General features: G+C 44.2%; 1 protein-coding gene across 9 annotated transcripts in view; it reads right to left on the reverse strand.

The window, feature by feature from the left end:
* LOC147453654 (intermediate cleaving peptidase 55, mitochondrial-like) overlaps window positions 1-13,211 on the reverse strand; it is a 169,049-nt gene that overhangs the window by 81,381 nt on the left and 74,457 nt on the right. For all 9 annotated transcript variants that reach the window (XM_086515771.1, XM_086515773.1, XM_086515772.1 and 6 more), the window contains one exon: window positions 59-114. In XM_086515771.1, coding sequence (XP_086371897.1) covers window positions 59-114 — 56 coding nt within the window. The remainder of the gene's footprint in view (window positions 1-58; window positions 115-13,211) is intronic.

Here is a 13,211-nt window from a genome sequence, read left to right on the forward strand (position 1 = left end):
ACAGTAAATGAAGACCAGTTATGCCGAAAATTGTACGACCCTGAACATATAAACTTACCACTTTGGGAAATTATCTGAAAGTGGTATATATAAACCTGGCTCAATCGTACACACCTGTTAATGAAAAAGAAACAAACCATTAACATTTAAAGAAACATAAAACCTGATTAAAGATAGCTTTACTTGTCATAGTTCGTAAGCATCGTGTAAAACGACTGTCTATGTACTTTAATCAACAATATTTGTAATGCACTCAGTTGAGAATTTGTGCAGCATTAAACACAGTAAGAAACATGACCAATTACTATAATATACAAAATAGAATTGGAATAATCAAAACAATGATGGCCATTTGTGCAGCATTAATTGATCTCTACCACAATCAAAAGCGGATCAGCATAAAAGAGACTGAATAGTCAAGACATTGTTAGTAAGGTTAAAGAAGAAAATTGAGGAATTTTGTAGGATGACTCATGATTACTGTTTTTTGATTTACTAACAAACATCTTGAGGTTGCCAACATCCAACAAGCCACACCATGTGCGGGCGCGAGTATGTATCGTGTGTGCATGTGTGTCAGCCTCTACTGCTGTTTCGACAAGCAAAAGCTTCAGTGTGCCCTATATGATTACCCATATTGGTGTATGTGTCAGCATGAGTGCATTGTTGAGCGTGTGTCTGCTGATGTTAATTGCAACCAAGACTGGTCAGCGAGTGTGTGCAAAGGTGTATTCCAAACCGCAAACAAGTCCCCTCTCAGTACATCCCCCACAGTAGATCCCCCACAGGTGTAAAAACCTCTGTACAACTACATCGGCACAGGGATAATCTAATGAGAAGACAAAGAGCACTACAGCCTCAGAGGCAGATCACACATTTCTTCAGATCGAGAGAAGCAGGAGTGGAAGGAGAAGCAAGAGGCCAGCAGCCGGCACAAAGGAGTACCCACATTCATACCAAAGGCACCCTCATTGACAGGGCGATTGAGCTTAGGAAATCGAGACGACCACGACCGAGATGCAGAAGCACACTTCACCGGAGGAGACTACAACAAAGGATTACAAGCATTCTAGCCAGACACCCAGAATTCTCCTAAGAAGTTTATTTAATACTTTGTATTAAATTTTTTTACATTTATTTTCACACTTCCACACTTTTCACACTTAGTACTTTAGTACTAAGGTGCCCAGATATTGTAACAGATTCACCACTTGTGTATCAGTTTGGTCTCATAGGTCATTCTGGCTTTTTGAAGAAGTTATTATAACATTTCATTTTCTCTCTGATCTTCTTGCGTATCCAAAAGCAAAAGAGTACTCTCTCTCTCTCTCTCTCTCTCTCTCTCTCTCTCTCTCTCTCTCTCTCTCTCTCTCTCAAATTGCGTAGGCCAAAAGCAGAACCTACCTGCCGTAAAGTCCGCCGCAAAACGCGGGCGTCCGTACAGCTTGCCATGTGTCAGCCAGCACCGCATTTTCCGGGTCTACAGTGCCACGTCAACAATTTGCATTTCCAGGGGTTCCCATAGGGCAGCCACTTCATCATTGTCCTTGTACAGAGGGTGTGTGTGTATACTAGCCAGCCACGTCACCGAGTTGTGACATACCCCCCTCTTGAAAGCATTGTAATCGCCCTCAATTACGCGTGCAAAACGGACAGAAGCCATAAACTGTCTTAGCAGACACTGACTATTAGTACCGACGCACTAGGAACACACATCTAGCACATTTACCAATCGACAGTCACATCACACAACATCACAGAACATCACATGACGAATCACATTCAACATTCATTCGGTTCTTAGACCATGATTTATCGGCAATGCAATTAGCAATCGCATCTAGATCCACTCAGGACCTCATAGATGCCCGATTGACTAATCCCTATTGCAACCATGTTTATCGAGATCATTTGGACCAAAATGCTGCAGTCATTTCGTCTAATCATTTCTTGCACTTAAACAAGTCAAGAACAAATCAGTATCATATTATCAGGAATTCAATTTCATAGAGTCATTACAGTAGAATACTGTCAGCTCTCAGTATCCCTGAAACTCAAAGAGACATCAGTGACTCTAGTATTCAAAATTCGTGGCATCTGTTGACAAAGGAGCAGAGTAAATCCCCTCTTGTGCATACCCACTGCATTAGATTTCCGGCCAAGCTGAATTCGGGGTTCCAATTGAAATAGACTATGCTAAACCAAAAGCTTCAAGGTAAAGTTTCACAACCTGAGGACTATCTGTTAGTCCTCCTCCACCATCCACTTCGCATCCAATGCCGGATAGTTCTTGAATTTAACCAAAAACCGCCATATCACTTTACCCTTAATCTTTCCTTCTTTATGTGTCAATATCTGTTCTGGAACAAGGATCTCCTCGTTTTCTTCCACTTTGAGTTGCTGATCAGGCTCCCCATCTTCGGGCACATCACCTTTAAAAGGCCTCAGGAGACTCACATGAAAAGCATTGTGAATCCTCCAAGTTTCGAGCAGCTTCAGTCGGAAGGAGACATCATTTATCTTTTCGGAGATCTGGAAAGGTCGGTGGTATCGTATACTAAGCTTTGGAAAAAGCCTCTCCTTTCCCTTTTTCTTTCTCAGGCGTGCCTTTCAAAATGTAAAAGCACCGAATCGTTCTCCTTCAATTTCAAATCACAACAATGGCGCTCAATTGCCTTTTTCTGTCTTTCTTGAGATTTCTACAAAGGCTCGCGGACCTTGGCAAAAGCCGTGTCCAAGTGGCGCATGTACTCATCGGCTTCAAAAATCTTATCTGTCGTGCTTAGGACGGGTGGAACCTTCATAGCACCTTCAATAATCTCAAATGGTGCCTTCCCCGTCGACGAGTATACCGTGTTGTTGTAGGCAAATACCACCAAAGGTAAATACTTTTCCCATTGAGTCTTCTAATCTGAGATGTAAGACTTCAATAAATCTAGAACCACTGAATTGGCAATCTCAGATTGCCCGTCCATCAGTCTGCGGGTGGAAAGATGACGAGAACTGCAACCGCATGCCAATGTTCTCCCAAATTGCCTTCTAAAACAAACTCATAAATCTGGGGTCCCTTTCGGAGACAATCGTCTCGAACATGCCATATAATCTGAAGATCAAAAATGTCTGTGCCACAAACAGTCTCGCTAAGTGATCTGGCTTTACTGTTTTCTTCACTGGAATGAAATGAGCATGTTTGCTAAATCTGTCAATAATAGTCTAGATACCATCGTGACCACTCTGTGTTCTCGAGAGATCAAAAATGAAATCCATTGCAGTACTTTCCTAGGGGCGGGTGGGTATGGGCAAAGGTTGTACCAATCCTTGTGCTTTATGCCTGTCAAACTTGACCTTCTGGCATACCAAGCACCTGCGCACAAACTCGTCCACATCCTTCTTGAGTGTCGGCCAAAAGAAGTATCTCTCTACCCGTTTCAAGGTGGTAGCAATGCCGCGGTGACCCGTAAAAGGTGGACAGTGGCATTCGGTCGTAACCTTTTCCCTCAACGGCTGTGTAACTCACAACATGGTTTTCTTCATCAAGTAGCCATCCCGAATGGAAGATCCCACTACTATCTTCCCATCTCGTATCCGTGTAAAAATATCTGCAAAATCTGTATCTGTGGCATACTGATCGACCATGTCCTCGAAGCTCCTATGATGTATCGCGAAAATAGCCAGAATCAACGGCTTCCGAGACAAAGCATCTGCCACAAAATTCTTTTGTCCCTGAACATGGACAATCTGGAAGTGAAACTGTGACAAGATGTTCGCTCACCGCATCTACTTTTCCGATAGCTGCTTCTGTGACAAGAAATAGCGTAAACTCTGATGGTCTGTAAAGACAGTAAAATCCGCTCTGAGTTGGTAATGCCGCCACTGAGTAAGAGCATGGATAACCGCCAAAAGCTCTTTCTCATAAATCTGTGTTGTCCATTCCGGCCTTAAGAACAATCGGCTCTCGTAAGCAATGACATGGCCTTCTTGCATTAAGACCGCACCCAGACTACGACCACAAGCATCACAATATACTTCAAATGACTTCTACAAGTCCGAGAAAGTCAAAATTGGTCCCGTTGTCAATTTCTCTTTCAAAGTCTAAAAGGCAGTCACCTCTTTGGGTCCCCACAAAAAAGGTACTTCTTTTTGTGTCAAGATATGCGAAGGGGAAGCAACCTCTGCAAACTTTCTAATGAACCGTTTGTAGTACGAACACAAACCCAAGAAGCTTCTAACTTCATAGACATTCTTCAAATCGGGCCAACCACAGATAGTCTCTATCTTGGGCGGGTCCATCTGCACTCCTGCTGTGCTGAAACGATGTGTTCCAAAAAGTGTATCTCTGGTAGGAGTTCTTTGCATTAATCACCAACTTGTGATCTCGTAATGCCTGAAAGACCTGAAGCAAATGTTCTCTATGTTCTGCCTCGCCCTTGGAGAAAACAATGATGTCGTCAAAGAAATCAAATAGTCTGTACTCTCGAAAAATCCTGTGATCATCCGGTTAAATGTCGCAGGAGCATTGGTTAAGCCAAAAGGCATCACCAAAAACTCAAATAACCCAAAAGTCGTCCAAAAGGCTGTCTTGTAGACATCTCCCAACGCGATTCGGATCTGATGATATCCGCTCTTCAAATCGATCCTACTAAAGCACAAGGATCCCTGTAATCGGTCAAGTATATCATCAATCCTAGGAATCAGAAATCTGTTCTTGATGGTGATTTTGTTGAGAGCTCCATAATCGATGCACATTCTCCAAGATCCGTCTTTCTTCAAAACCAACAACACTGGAGAGCAATACGGTAAAGTACTAGGATGGACAAGACCCTTTTCCAAGAGATCTTGCACTTGGTTCATAATTTCTTCGTTCTGGGCTCGGCTCACACGATAAGGTGGCCGGTTCGGTGGTGTGCTTCCAGGTATCAGATCAATGGTATCATCCTCAGGACGAGCGGGTGGTAACTCGTCTGGCAGGCCCTCTAAGAAGCAATCGGCATGAGTGTGGAGGAAATCTTGGCATTCTTTATAAAGTTCAGACATATTTGTCCTATTCCCATCAATCATCTCTCTCAAGAAGATCAAGTAAACAAACAGACTGGATTTCATTAATTTTGAAATGGCCGAAGTCGATACAATAGGGACAGACTCGCCCTTAAGTTTCACATCAAGTAAAATGGTTTTGCCCTTCTGTATGGTCAAAGTCGCTTTCCTTGCCCGATACTCGACCACGGCGTTGTTCCTGTGGTACCAGGGAATTCCCAAGAGGACATCACAACCTTCCAAAGGCATTATGTAGAAGTCCTCGTGCCCCAAAGACCCCTGACAATGCAACCGAAGTTTTCCAATGACATGTGTAATGGCTACGTCCCCGCCGCGTGCCGCGAGAACTGCCTCTGCTAGTAGTCCCATCCGATCAGGTGTGATCTCGAGCTGCGCCGCCAATTCACATGAAATGAAGTTGGCCAATTCAGGATCTCATAGATGCCCGATTGACTAGCCCCTATTGCAACCATGTCTATTCGAGATCATTTTAGACCAAAATGCTGCAGTCATTTCGTCTATCAGTTCCCGCACTTAAAAACAATTCAAGAACAAATCAGTTTCATATTTTCCGGAATTCCATTTATAAAGTCATACAGCAGAATACTGTCAGCTCTCAGTATCCCTGAAGTTCAAAGAGACATCAGTGACTCTAGTATTCTAAAATCAAGGTATCTGTTGATAAAGGAGCGGAGTAACTTCCCTCTTGTGCAACCCACTGCACCAGACCTCCGGCCAAGCTGCATTCGGGGTTCCATTTGGAGTAGACTATGCTAAACCAAAAGCTTCAAGGTAAAGGTTCATAATCTGAGGAGTATCTGCTAGGTCCTCCTCCTCCATCCACTTCGCATCCAAGGCAGGATAGTTCTTGAATTTAACCAAGAACCGCCTTCTTACTTTACCCTTATTCTTTCTCTCCCTATGTGCCAAAATCTGTTCAGGAACAAGGATCTCCTCATTTTCTTCCACTTTGGGTTGCTCATCAGGCTCCACATTTTCGAGCACATCACCTTTAAAAGGAGTCAAGAGACTCACATGAAATGCATTGTGAATCCTCCAAGTGTCAGGCGGTTTTAGTCGGAGATCTGGAAAGGTCCGTAGTATAGCATACTAAGCTTTATAAAAAGCCTCTCCTTTCCCTTCTTCTTTCTCAAGCGTGCCTTCTCAAAACGTAAGAGCACCAAATCTTTCTCCTTCAATTTCAAATTGCCTCGATGGCGATCCGCTACCTTTTTCTGTCTTTCGTGAGATTTCTGCAAAGCCTCGCGGACCTTGGCAAAAGCCGTGTCAAGTCGCGCGTGTACTAATCGGCTTCAAAAATCTTATCTTTCGTGCTTAGGAAGGGTGGAACCTTCGCAGCACCTTCAATAATCTCAAATGGCGCCTTCCCTGTCGAAGAGTGTATCGTGTTATTGTAGGAAAATTCCACCAAACGTAGATACTTTTTCCATTGAGTCATCTAATCCGAGATATAAGACTTCAATAAATTTAAAATCACTGAATTGGCAATCTCAGATTGCCCGTCAGTCTGCGGGTGGAAAGATGACGAGACTGCAACCGCCTTGACTGTTTTCTCAGATCCAGCCTGACTGTTTTCTTCACTGGAATGAAACGAGCCTGCTTACTGAATCTGTCAATAACAGTCCAGATATACTTGTGACCACTCTGTGTTCTCAGGAGATCAAAAATGAAATCCATTGCAATACTTTCCCAGGGACGGGTGGGTATAGGCAAAGGCTGTAACAATCCCTGTGCTTTATGCCTGTCAAACTTGACCTTCTGACATACCAAGCAACTGCGCACAAACTCGTCCACATTCTTCTTGAGTCTCGGCCAATACAAGTCTCTCTCTATCCGTTTCAAGGTGGTAGCAATGCTGCGGTGACCCGTAAAAGCCAGACAGTGGCATTCAGTCATAACCTTTTTCCTCAACGGCTATGTAACGCACAACATGGTTTTCCTCATCAAGTAGCCATCCCGAATGGAATATGCCGCTACTGTCTCCCCATCCCGTATCCGTGTGAAAACGTCTGCAAAATCTGTATCTGTGGCATATTGGTCGACCATATCCTCAAAGCTCTTATGGTGAATCGCCGAAATAGCCAGAACCAACTGCTTCCAAGACAAAGCATCTGCCACCAAATTCTTCTTCCCTCAACATGGACAATCTGGAAGTGAAACTGTGACAAGATGTTCGCCCACCGCTATGCTTTTCCGATAGCTGCTTCTGTGACAAGAAGTACCGTAAACTCTGATGGTCTATAAAGACAGTAAAATCCGCTCTGAGTAGGTAATGCCGCCACTGAGTAGGAGCATGGATAAACACCAAAAGCTCTTTCTCATAAATTTGTGCTGTCAATTCCGGCCTTGAGAACATCTGCTCTCGTAAGCAATGACATGGCCTTCTTGCATTAAGACCGCACCCAGACTACGACCACAGGCATCACAATATAATTCAAATGACTTCTGCAAATCCGGCAAAGTCAAAATTGGACCCCTAGTCAATTTCTCTTTCAGTGTCTGAAAAGCAGTCACCTCTGTGGGTCCCCACGAGAAAGAGACTCCTTTCTGTGTCAAAATATGCAAAGGAGAAGCAACCTCTGCAAACTTTCGAATGAACCGCCTGTAGTACGAACATAATCCCAAGAAGCTTCTAACTTCATAGACATTCTTCAAATCGGGCCAATCACAGATAGTCTCTATCTTGGCCGGATCCATCTGCACTCCTGCTCCTGAGACAATGTGTCCCAAAAAGTGTATGTCTCCTAGGAAAAATTCACTTTTCTTCGCATTAATCACTAACTTGTGATCTCGTAATGCCTGAAAGACTTGAAGCCAATACAATAGGGACAAACTGGCCCTTAAGTTTAATATCAAGTACAATGGTTCTGCCCTTCTCTGTCGTCAATGTCGCTTTCCTCGACTTAGTCGACCGTGGCATTGTTCTTGTGGTACCAAGCAATTCCCAAGAGAACATCACAACCTTTCAAAGGCATTATGTAAAAGTCCTCATGCCCCAAATACCCCTGACAATGCAACCGAAGTTTGCCAATGACAGGTGTAATGGCTACGTCCCTGCCGGGTGCCGCTAGAACTGCCTCTGCAAGTGGTCCCACCCGATCGGGAGTGATCTCAAGCCGCGCCGCCAATTTAGGTGAAATGAACTTGGCCCCTTGGCTCCTCCATCAAAGAAGATCAAGGCTTCTTGGTCTTTCACTTTGCCCCAAGCTCGGCAAAGTTCTGTACTCTCGTCCATCGTGCTGGGATCGGTACCCACGCAATCTGGAACCAGTCCCGTTTTCATCTTGCCTTTTCTTCCACGCTCCTTAGCTGCTCTCGAACTCTCAAGCCTCTCGTCGTCATTGTAGTTATGTTCTTTTTGTGCCCTTTTCGGGCACTTCGCAAAGATATGCCTAGTTTCCCCGCATCCAAAGCACTTCCCTTCCCTGATGTAGCGAGATCTCTCCTGAGGAGTGAGTTTGGGTCGTGCATCTTTCTTTTGTGGGTTGCTCTTTCTCTTTCTACTTTCATTTGTCGAAGTCTGTTCGGCTCTTTGTGTCATGATCTCATCTGTGGGGTAGGTCAAACTGCCTAAGTGAATGGTAAAACCCCGTTTCGCACGACTAATCAAATCCTGAATGGAAGCTGACTTTTGTTCCAAGCAGTGATCTCGGATCTCTGTAGGAAGACCCAAGGTAAACCGCTCAATCTGTTCCTTGAACGAGATCTTCTTAATGAAGAGGCGGGTAGAAAAGAGCTCCAGGATCTCTCACAATAAGCATCCACTGTATCCTTCTTGGTCATCCGAAGATGGTTCCAAGCAGTTCGTATATCGCATCCATACTCTCGAGCCAGCCAAGAAGAAATAAAAAGCCTTTTTAATTTCAGCCATTTAACTGGCGCTATCTTGTTTCATAGAAGCGTGGGCCATCAAGTTCCTGCATTCCCTTTAAAATAAGAGGCAACTCTCAAAATATTAGAGTGCTCTGAGTAACGCCTCCCACGAAAGCGATGTCAAACTGCTGTACAAAAGACAAAGCCTTCGAAGCATCTCCATAACCAGAAAACGTGTCAAATTTAATTGACTGTCCACCTTCCTTAAACTCTCGGACTTTCTTGCTTTTGTCTTCTAGAAAGTCATATTGGTTGGCTTTGTAAAAATTCTTCTTCTTTGCATAAAAGCTGCTATCATTGGAGTCCGAACTAAACGAGTCCTCTGTAGAACTGTCAACCACGGGGCGAGATTTAGACTTCTTTGCCTTTTTCTTGCCCTTTTCAAAGCGTTGCTTTTTGCTTCGCTTTTTACCTTTTCTATCTTCTTCGCTCGAGTCAGATGAGCTAGAAGAACTATCAGAAGAAGAAGAACTGGGTACTCCATCAAATCGAACACGCTTCTTCTGCTTTCTTGCCTTTTCAAATGTAGACTGACGACCCAAATAACCCGGGAAATCAACACCTTTCTTTTGCTTTTTGTCGTGCTTTGTTCTGCGCGTCAAAAACCTGAGCGATTCGTGCATCAACCACCTCTTCTAATTCTTGCTCTGTATACTTCCTGGAAGTAGGAGGTTTCTTGAGAGCGGGTTTGCGGGGTGGTTTTGTGGTCTTCTGCCACTATGTGTGCACCTCATCGAAAGAAGTCTGGCTCATATATTTTGCAAATTTCGGGTCCTTCACATTATTAAGCATCATCTTTGTTGCATCGCCTATCAATTGTCGACGCTCCATCTCTGGACGCTCCGCTTGAGTAGGCCGAGGCGGGCTATACTTGTGTGAATCTTCGTTGTGATCCCTTTCCGCATCTCCGGATGCCGAGGGAGTCGACTCATCTTTACCTAAAGCCATAGGTGTCCCGTAAAAAGGATCGGATTTCCCGTAGGAGAGAAATTGGTTGTCGCTCTGATACCACTGTAACAGATTTGGACATACCAAGTCGAGAATCTACGGCGACACCACAAATAATCACTTCAAAACAGTTCACAGTTCACAATTGATTCGACACTGGCCCGACGGAGTTCCGTGCCTAGAGATATTAGCCCCAAAGACTGGCGCCCCTTTCGGTATTTCTTTTTCTATTAATTTGTGCTCAAAGTATAAGAGTGCAGGCAGGCGCTCACTCTCAGACTCTACATCCAGATGCTCTGGGTTATGAGGCCCTGCCCGCATATTTGTTGGAATTAGGGTTGCAGAGAAACACACAGCTTGGAGAAGACGAAGGAAGCTCAAGGCACACTATAGAGAGTGTATAACTTAGTGTGCAATGGAAAGATAGATAGCCCTAGAGTGATGGGCGTATATACAATGCACGGGGGAAAAAACCTCCTAAAGAGAGAAAAAATGCCCCAACGGTCCTAGTGTGTTCACACACATCACTACCACATGTATATGGTAACAAATCCCCCCTGGAGTGATGCAGTGAACGAGAGCTGGCACATGAGTAAAGGGAAGTGCCATGCCCTGAGGACAGGATCAGTCCACAAAGGGGAGTAAGCCCAAAGCTTTGCGGAAAGCTTCAAGCTTCTCACGAGACAATGCCTTTGTGAAAAGATCTGCAAGGTTGTCCCGTGTTGGCACATAAGCCAAGCTGATCTCTCCTGCTGAGAGCCTCTCCCTGACATAGTGGTAATGCACCTCAATGTGCTTTGTGCGAGCATGAAAAACTGGGTTCCTCGCAACTGCCAATGCGCTCTGACTGTCAGTGTAGATAGTGTTGGCAGTGTCCTGTCCAACACCCAAATCAGCCATAAGGCGTCTAAGCCATACACACTCAACCGTAGCTGTGAAGACTGCCCTCTACTCAGCCTCACAGCTCGAAGTGGCCACAGTAGGTTGCTTCTTGCTCAACCATGATATACATGAGCTGCCAAGCATGAAACAAAAACCACTTGTGGACACTCGCGTGTCAAAACAACCAGCCCAATCTGAGTCCGAAAAAGCATGTAAGTCTAGCGGCAATGATCCCCCCCTTGGGATAAAACAAGCCAAGATGTAAAGTGCCACTAAGGTAGCGGAAAATCCTCTTGACAGCCTGCCAATGCTTAGACCCTGGGCTATGCATAAATCTGCTGACCTGTGAGACTGCAAACTGAATATCCGGCCTCGTGTTGCATACATAAATGAGGCAGCCAGCAGCAGTTTGGTAAAGAGTGACATCAGCAGGATCACCAGAATCATGTACACCCAACTTCAAACCTGTTTCCATGGGAGTGGCAATAGGTTTGCAATCCTCAAGTCCAAAGTTACATAGCGATGTCTCTATGTAACTTTTCTGACACAAGGCAATACCACCATCACACTGCTTAAACTATATGCCCAAATAATGATGCAACAGCCCCAAATCTTTCATCTTGAAAGTAGCATTCAAATCAGCCTTAAATTCAGCAATATGTCTCTCATTTGGTCCAGTGATCAACAAATCATCAACATAAAGAACCACGATGAGAAATACATCACCCTCACGCTTTACATACAATGTGCTTTCTGTTGGACTGTTATGAAAGCCTTGTTTGACCAAATGAGTGTCAGCTTTCTCATACCAAGCACGAGGAGATTGCTTCAACCCATACAAAGCCTTGTTACATTTGCACACTTTGTCCTCTTGTCCTTTTGTGACAAAACCCCGAGGCTGCGTTACATAAACTTCCTCAAATATGTCACCATTCAAGAAAGCAGTAACAATGTCTAATTGATGTACATCCCAACCAAAATGAGCTGCCAATGCACATAGATAACGTTCAGTAGTCATACAACAAGTGGGAGCAAAAGTCTCTTCATAATCTATGCCTTTTTTCTGTGCATAACCCTTTGCAACAAGTCGAGCTTTATGGCGATCGATCTCACCATCCGGTTTGCGTTTCAACTTGTAAACCCACTTTGTACCAATGGCCTTTTTGCCAAGAGGCAAATCACATAAAGTCCATGTGTCATTTTCTACAAGTGCATCATATTCTGATTGCATGGCAGCCATCCAATTTTCTGAATTTTGTGCTTCATCAAAAGTCAGAGGGTCCTCAACATCATGTAAGCTAGACACAACCAAAGCATAACAATCTGATGCATAAGATGCATGGCGAGAGCCTGAACGAGTACGACTAGACAAAGGTGCATCCAATTTACTGTCACGCAAAGTGTGCACCAGCCATTTTGGCATACCTCTAGCCTGCTCATTTTCAGCCCTTTCCTCATCAAGTACATCATGTACATCTGCATCAGTAATAGGCTGATCTAAAACATTTTCAGAAACCCCCATAGGCTGTACATTTGCCTCATTGGAACTTACATTCGTATTTCCACCACTGAAAAGAGGCAACAAAGTGTCATAAATGTCCTGTGAGCTTACATTACTGTCTCTAGTACATGACAGCAAGGGCTGAACAGAATCTTCCACAAACACTACATCCCGAGAAACCAGAATACGTTTTGTTTGCGGATGATGCAACCTGTAACCTTTGCTTTCAGCACTATAACCAACAAAAATACATTTGACAGCCTTATCATCCAATTTTTTGCGCTGCACTTGTGGCACCAAAGCATATGCCAAACAACCAAAAACACGCATGTGCTCAATAGAAGGTTTTCTATCATGCCATGCTTCATATGGAGTAATAGACTGCAAAGCTTTCGTAGGACACCTGTTAAGTACATAAGTGGCACACATGATGGCCTCAAGCCAAAAAGAATGCGGTAAAGCTTGACTTTTGACCATACATCGTGCCATTTCCGTCAGTGACCTGTTTTTCCTCTCAGCAACACCATTTTGCTGAGGCGTACAAGGCACTGTACATTGGTGTTTTATCCCACGACTAGCCAAAAATGCATTAAATTCATGAGACATATACTCCCCATATACTCCCCCCCTCGATCGGAACGGAGGGTGCCCATAGTACATTTCGAGACATTTTCAGCCATAGCCAGAAATTGTTTGAAGCACATAAAAACTTCGGACTTCGCTTTAAGCGGAAATACCCATGCATGCCTGGAGTAATCATCAATGAAAGTAATGAAGTACAGGTAATTGCCCAAGGACAGAGTTTGCATGGGCCCACAAACATCACTATGCACAAGCTGCAACCTGCATGTGGCCCGAACTGAACCATCCTTTGGAAATTTAGAACGCTGCATCTTACCCAAAATACAGCCTTCACAAACATGTTTGACAGGTGCTTCAAGACGCGGCAAAG

Source organism: Adiantum capillus-veneris, chromosome 7, assembly GCF_014529385.1.
Source record: "Adiantum capillus-veneris isolate H3 chromosome 7, ASM1452938v2, whole genome shotgun sequence".
NCBI lineage: Eukaryota > Viridiplantae > Streptophyta > Polypodiopsida > Polypodiales > Pteridaceae > Adiantum > Adiantum capillus-veneris.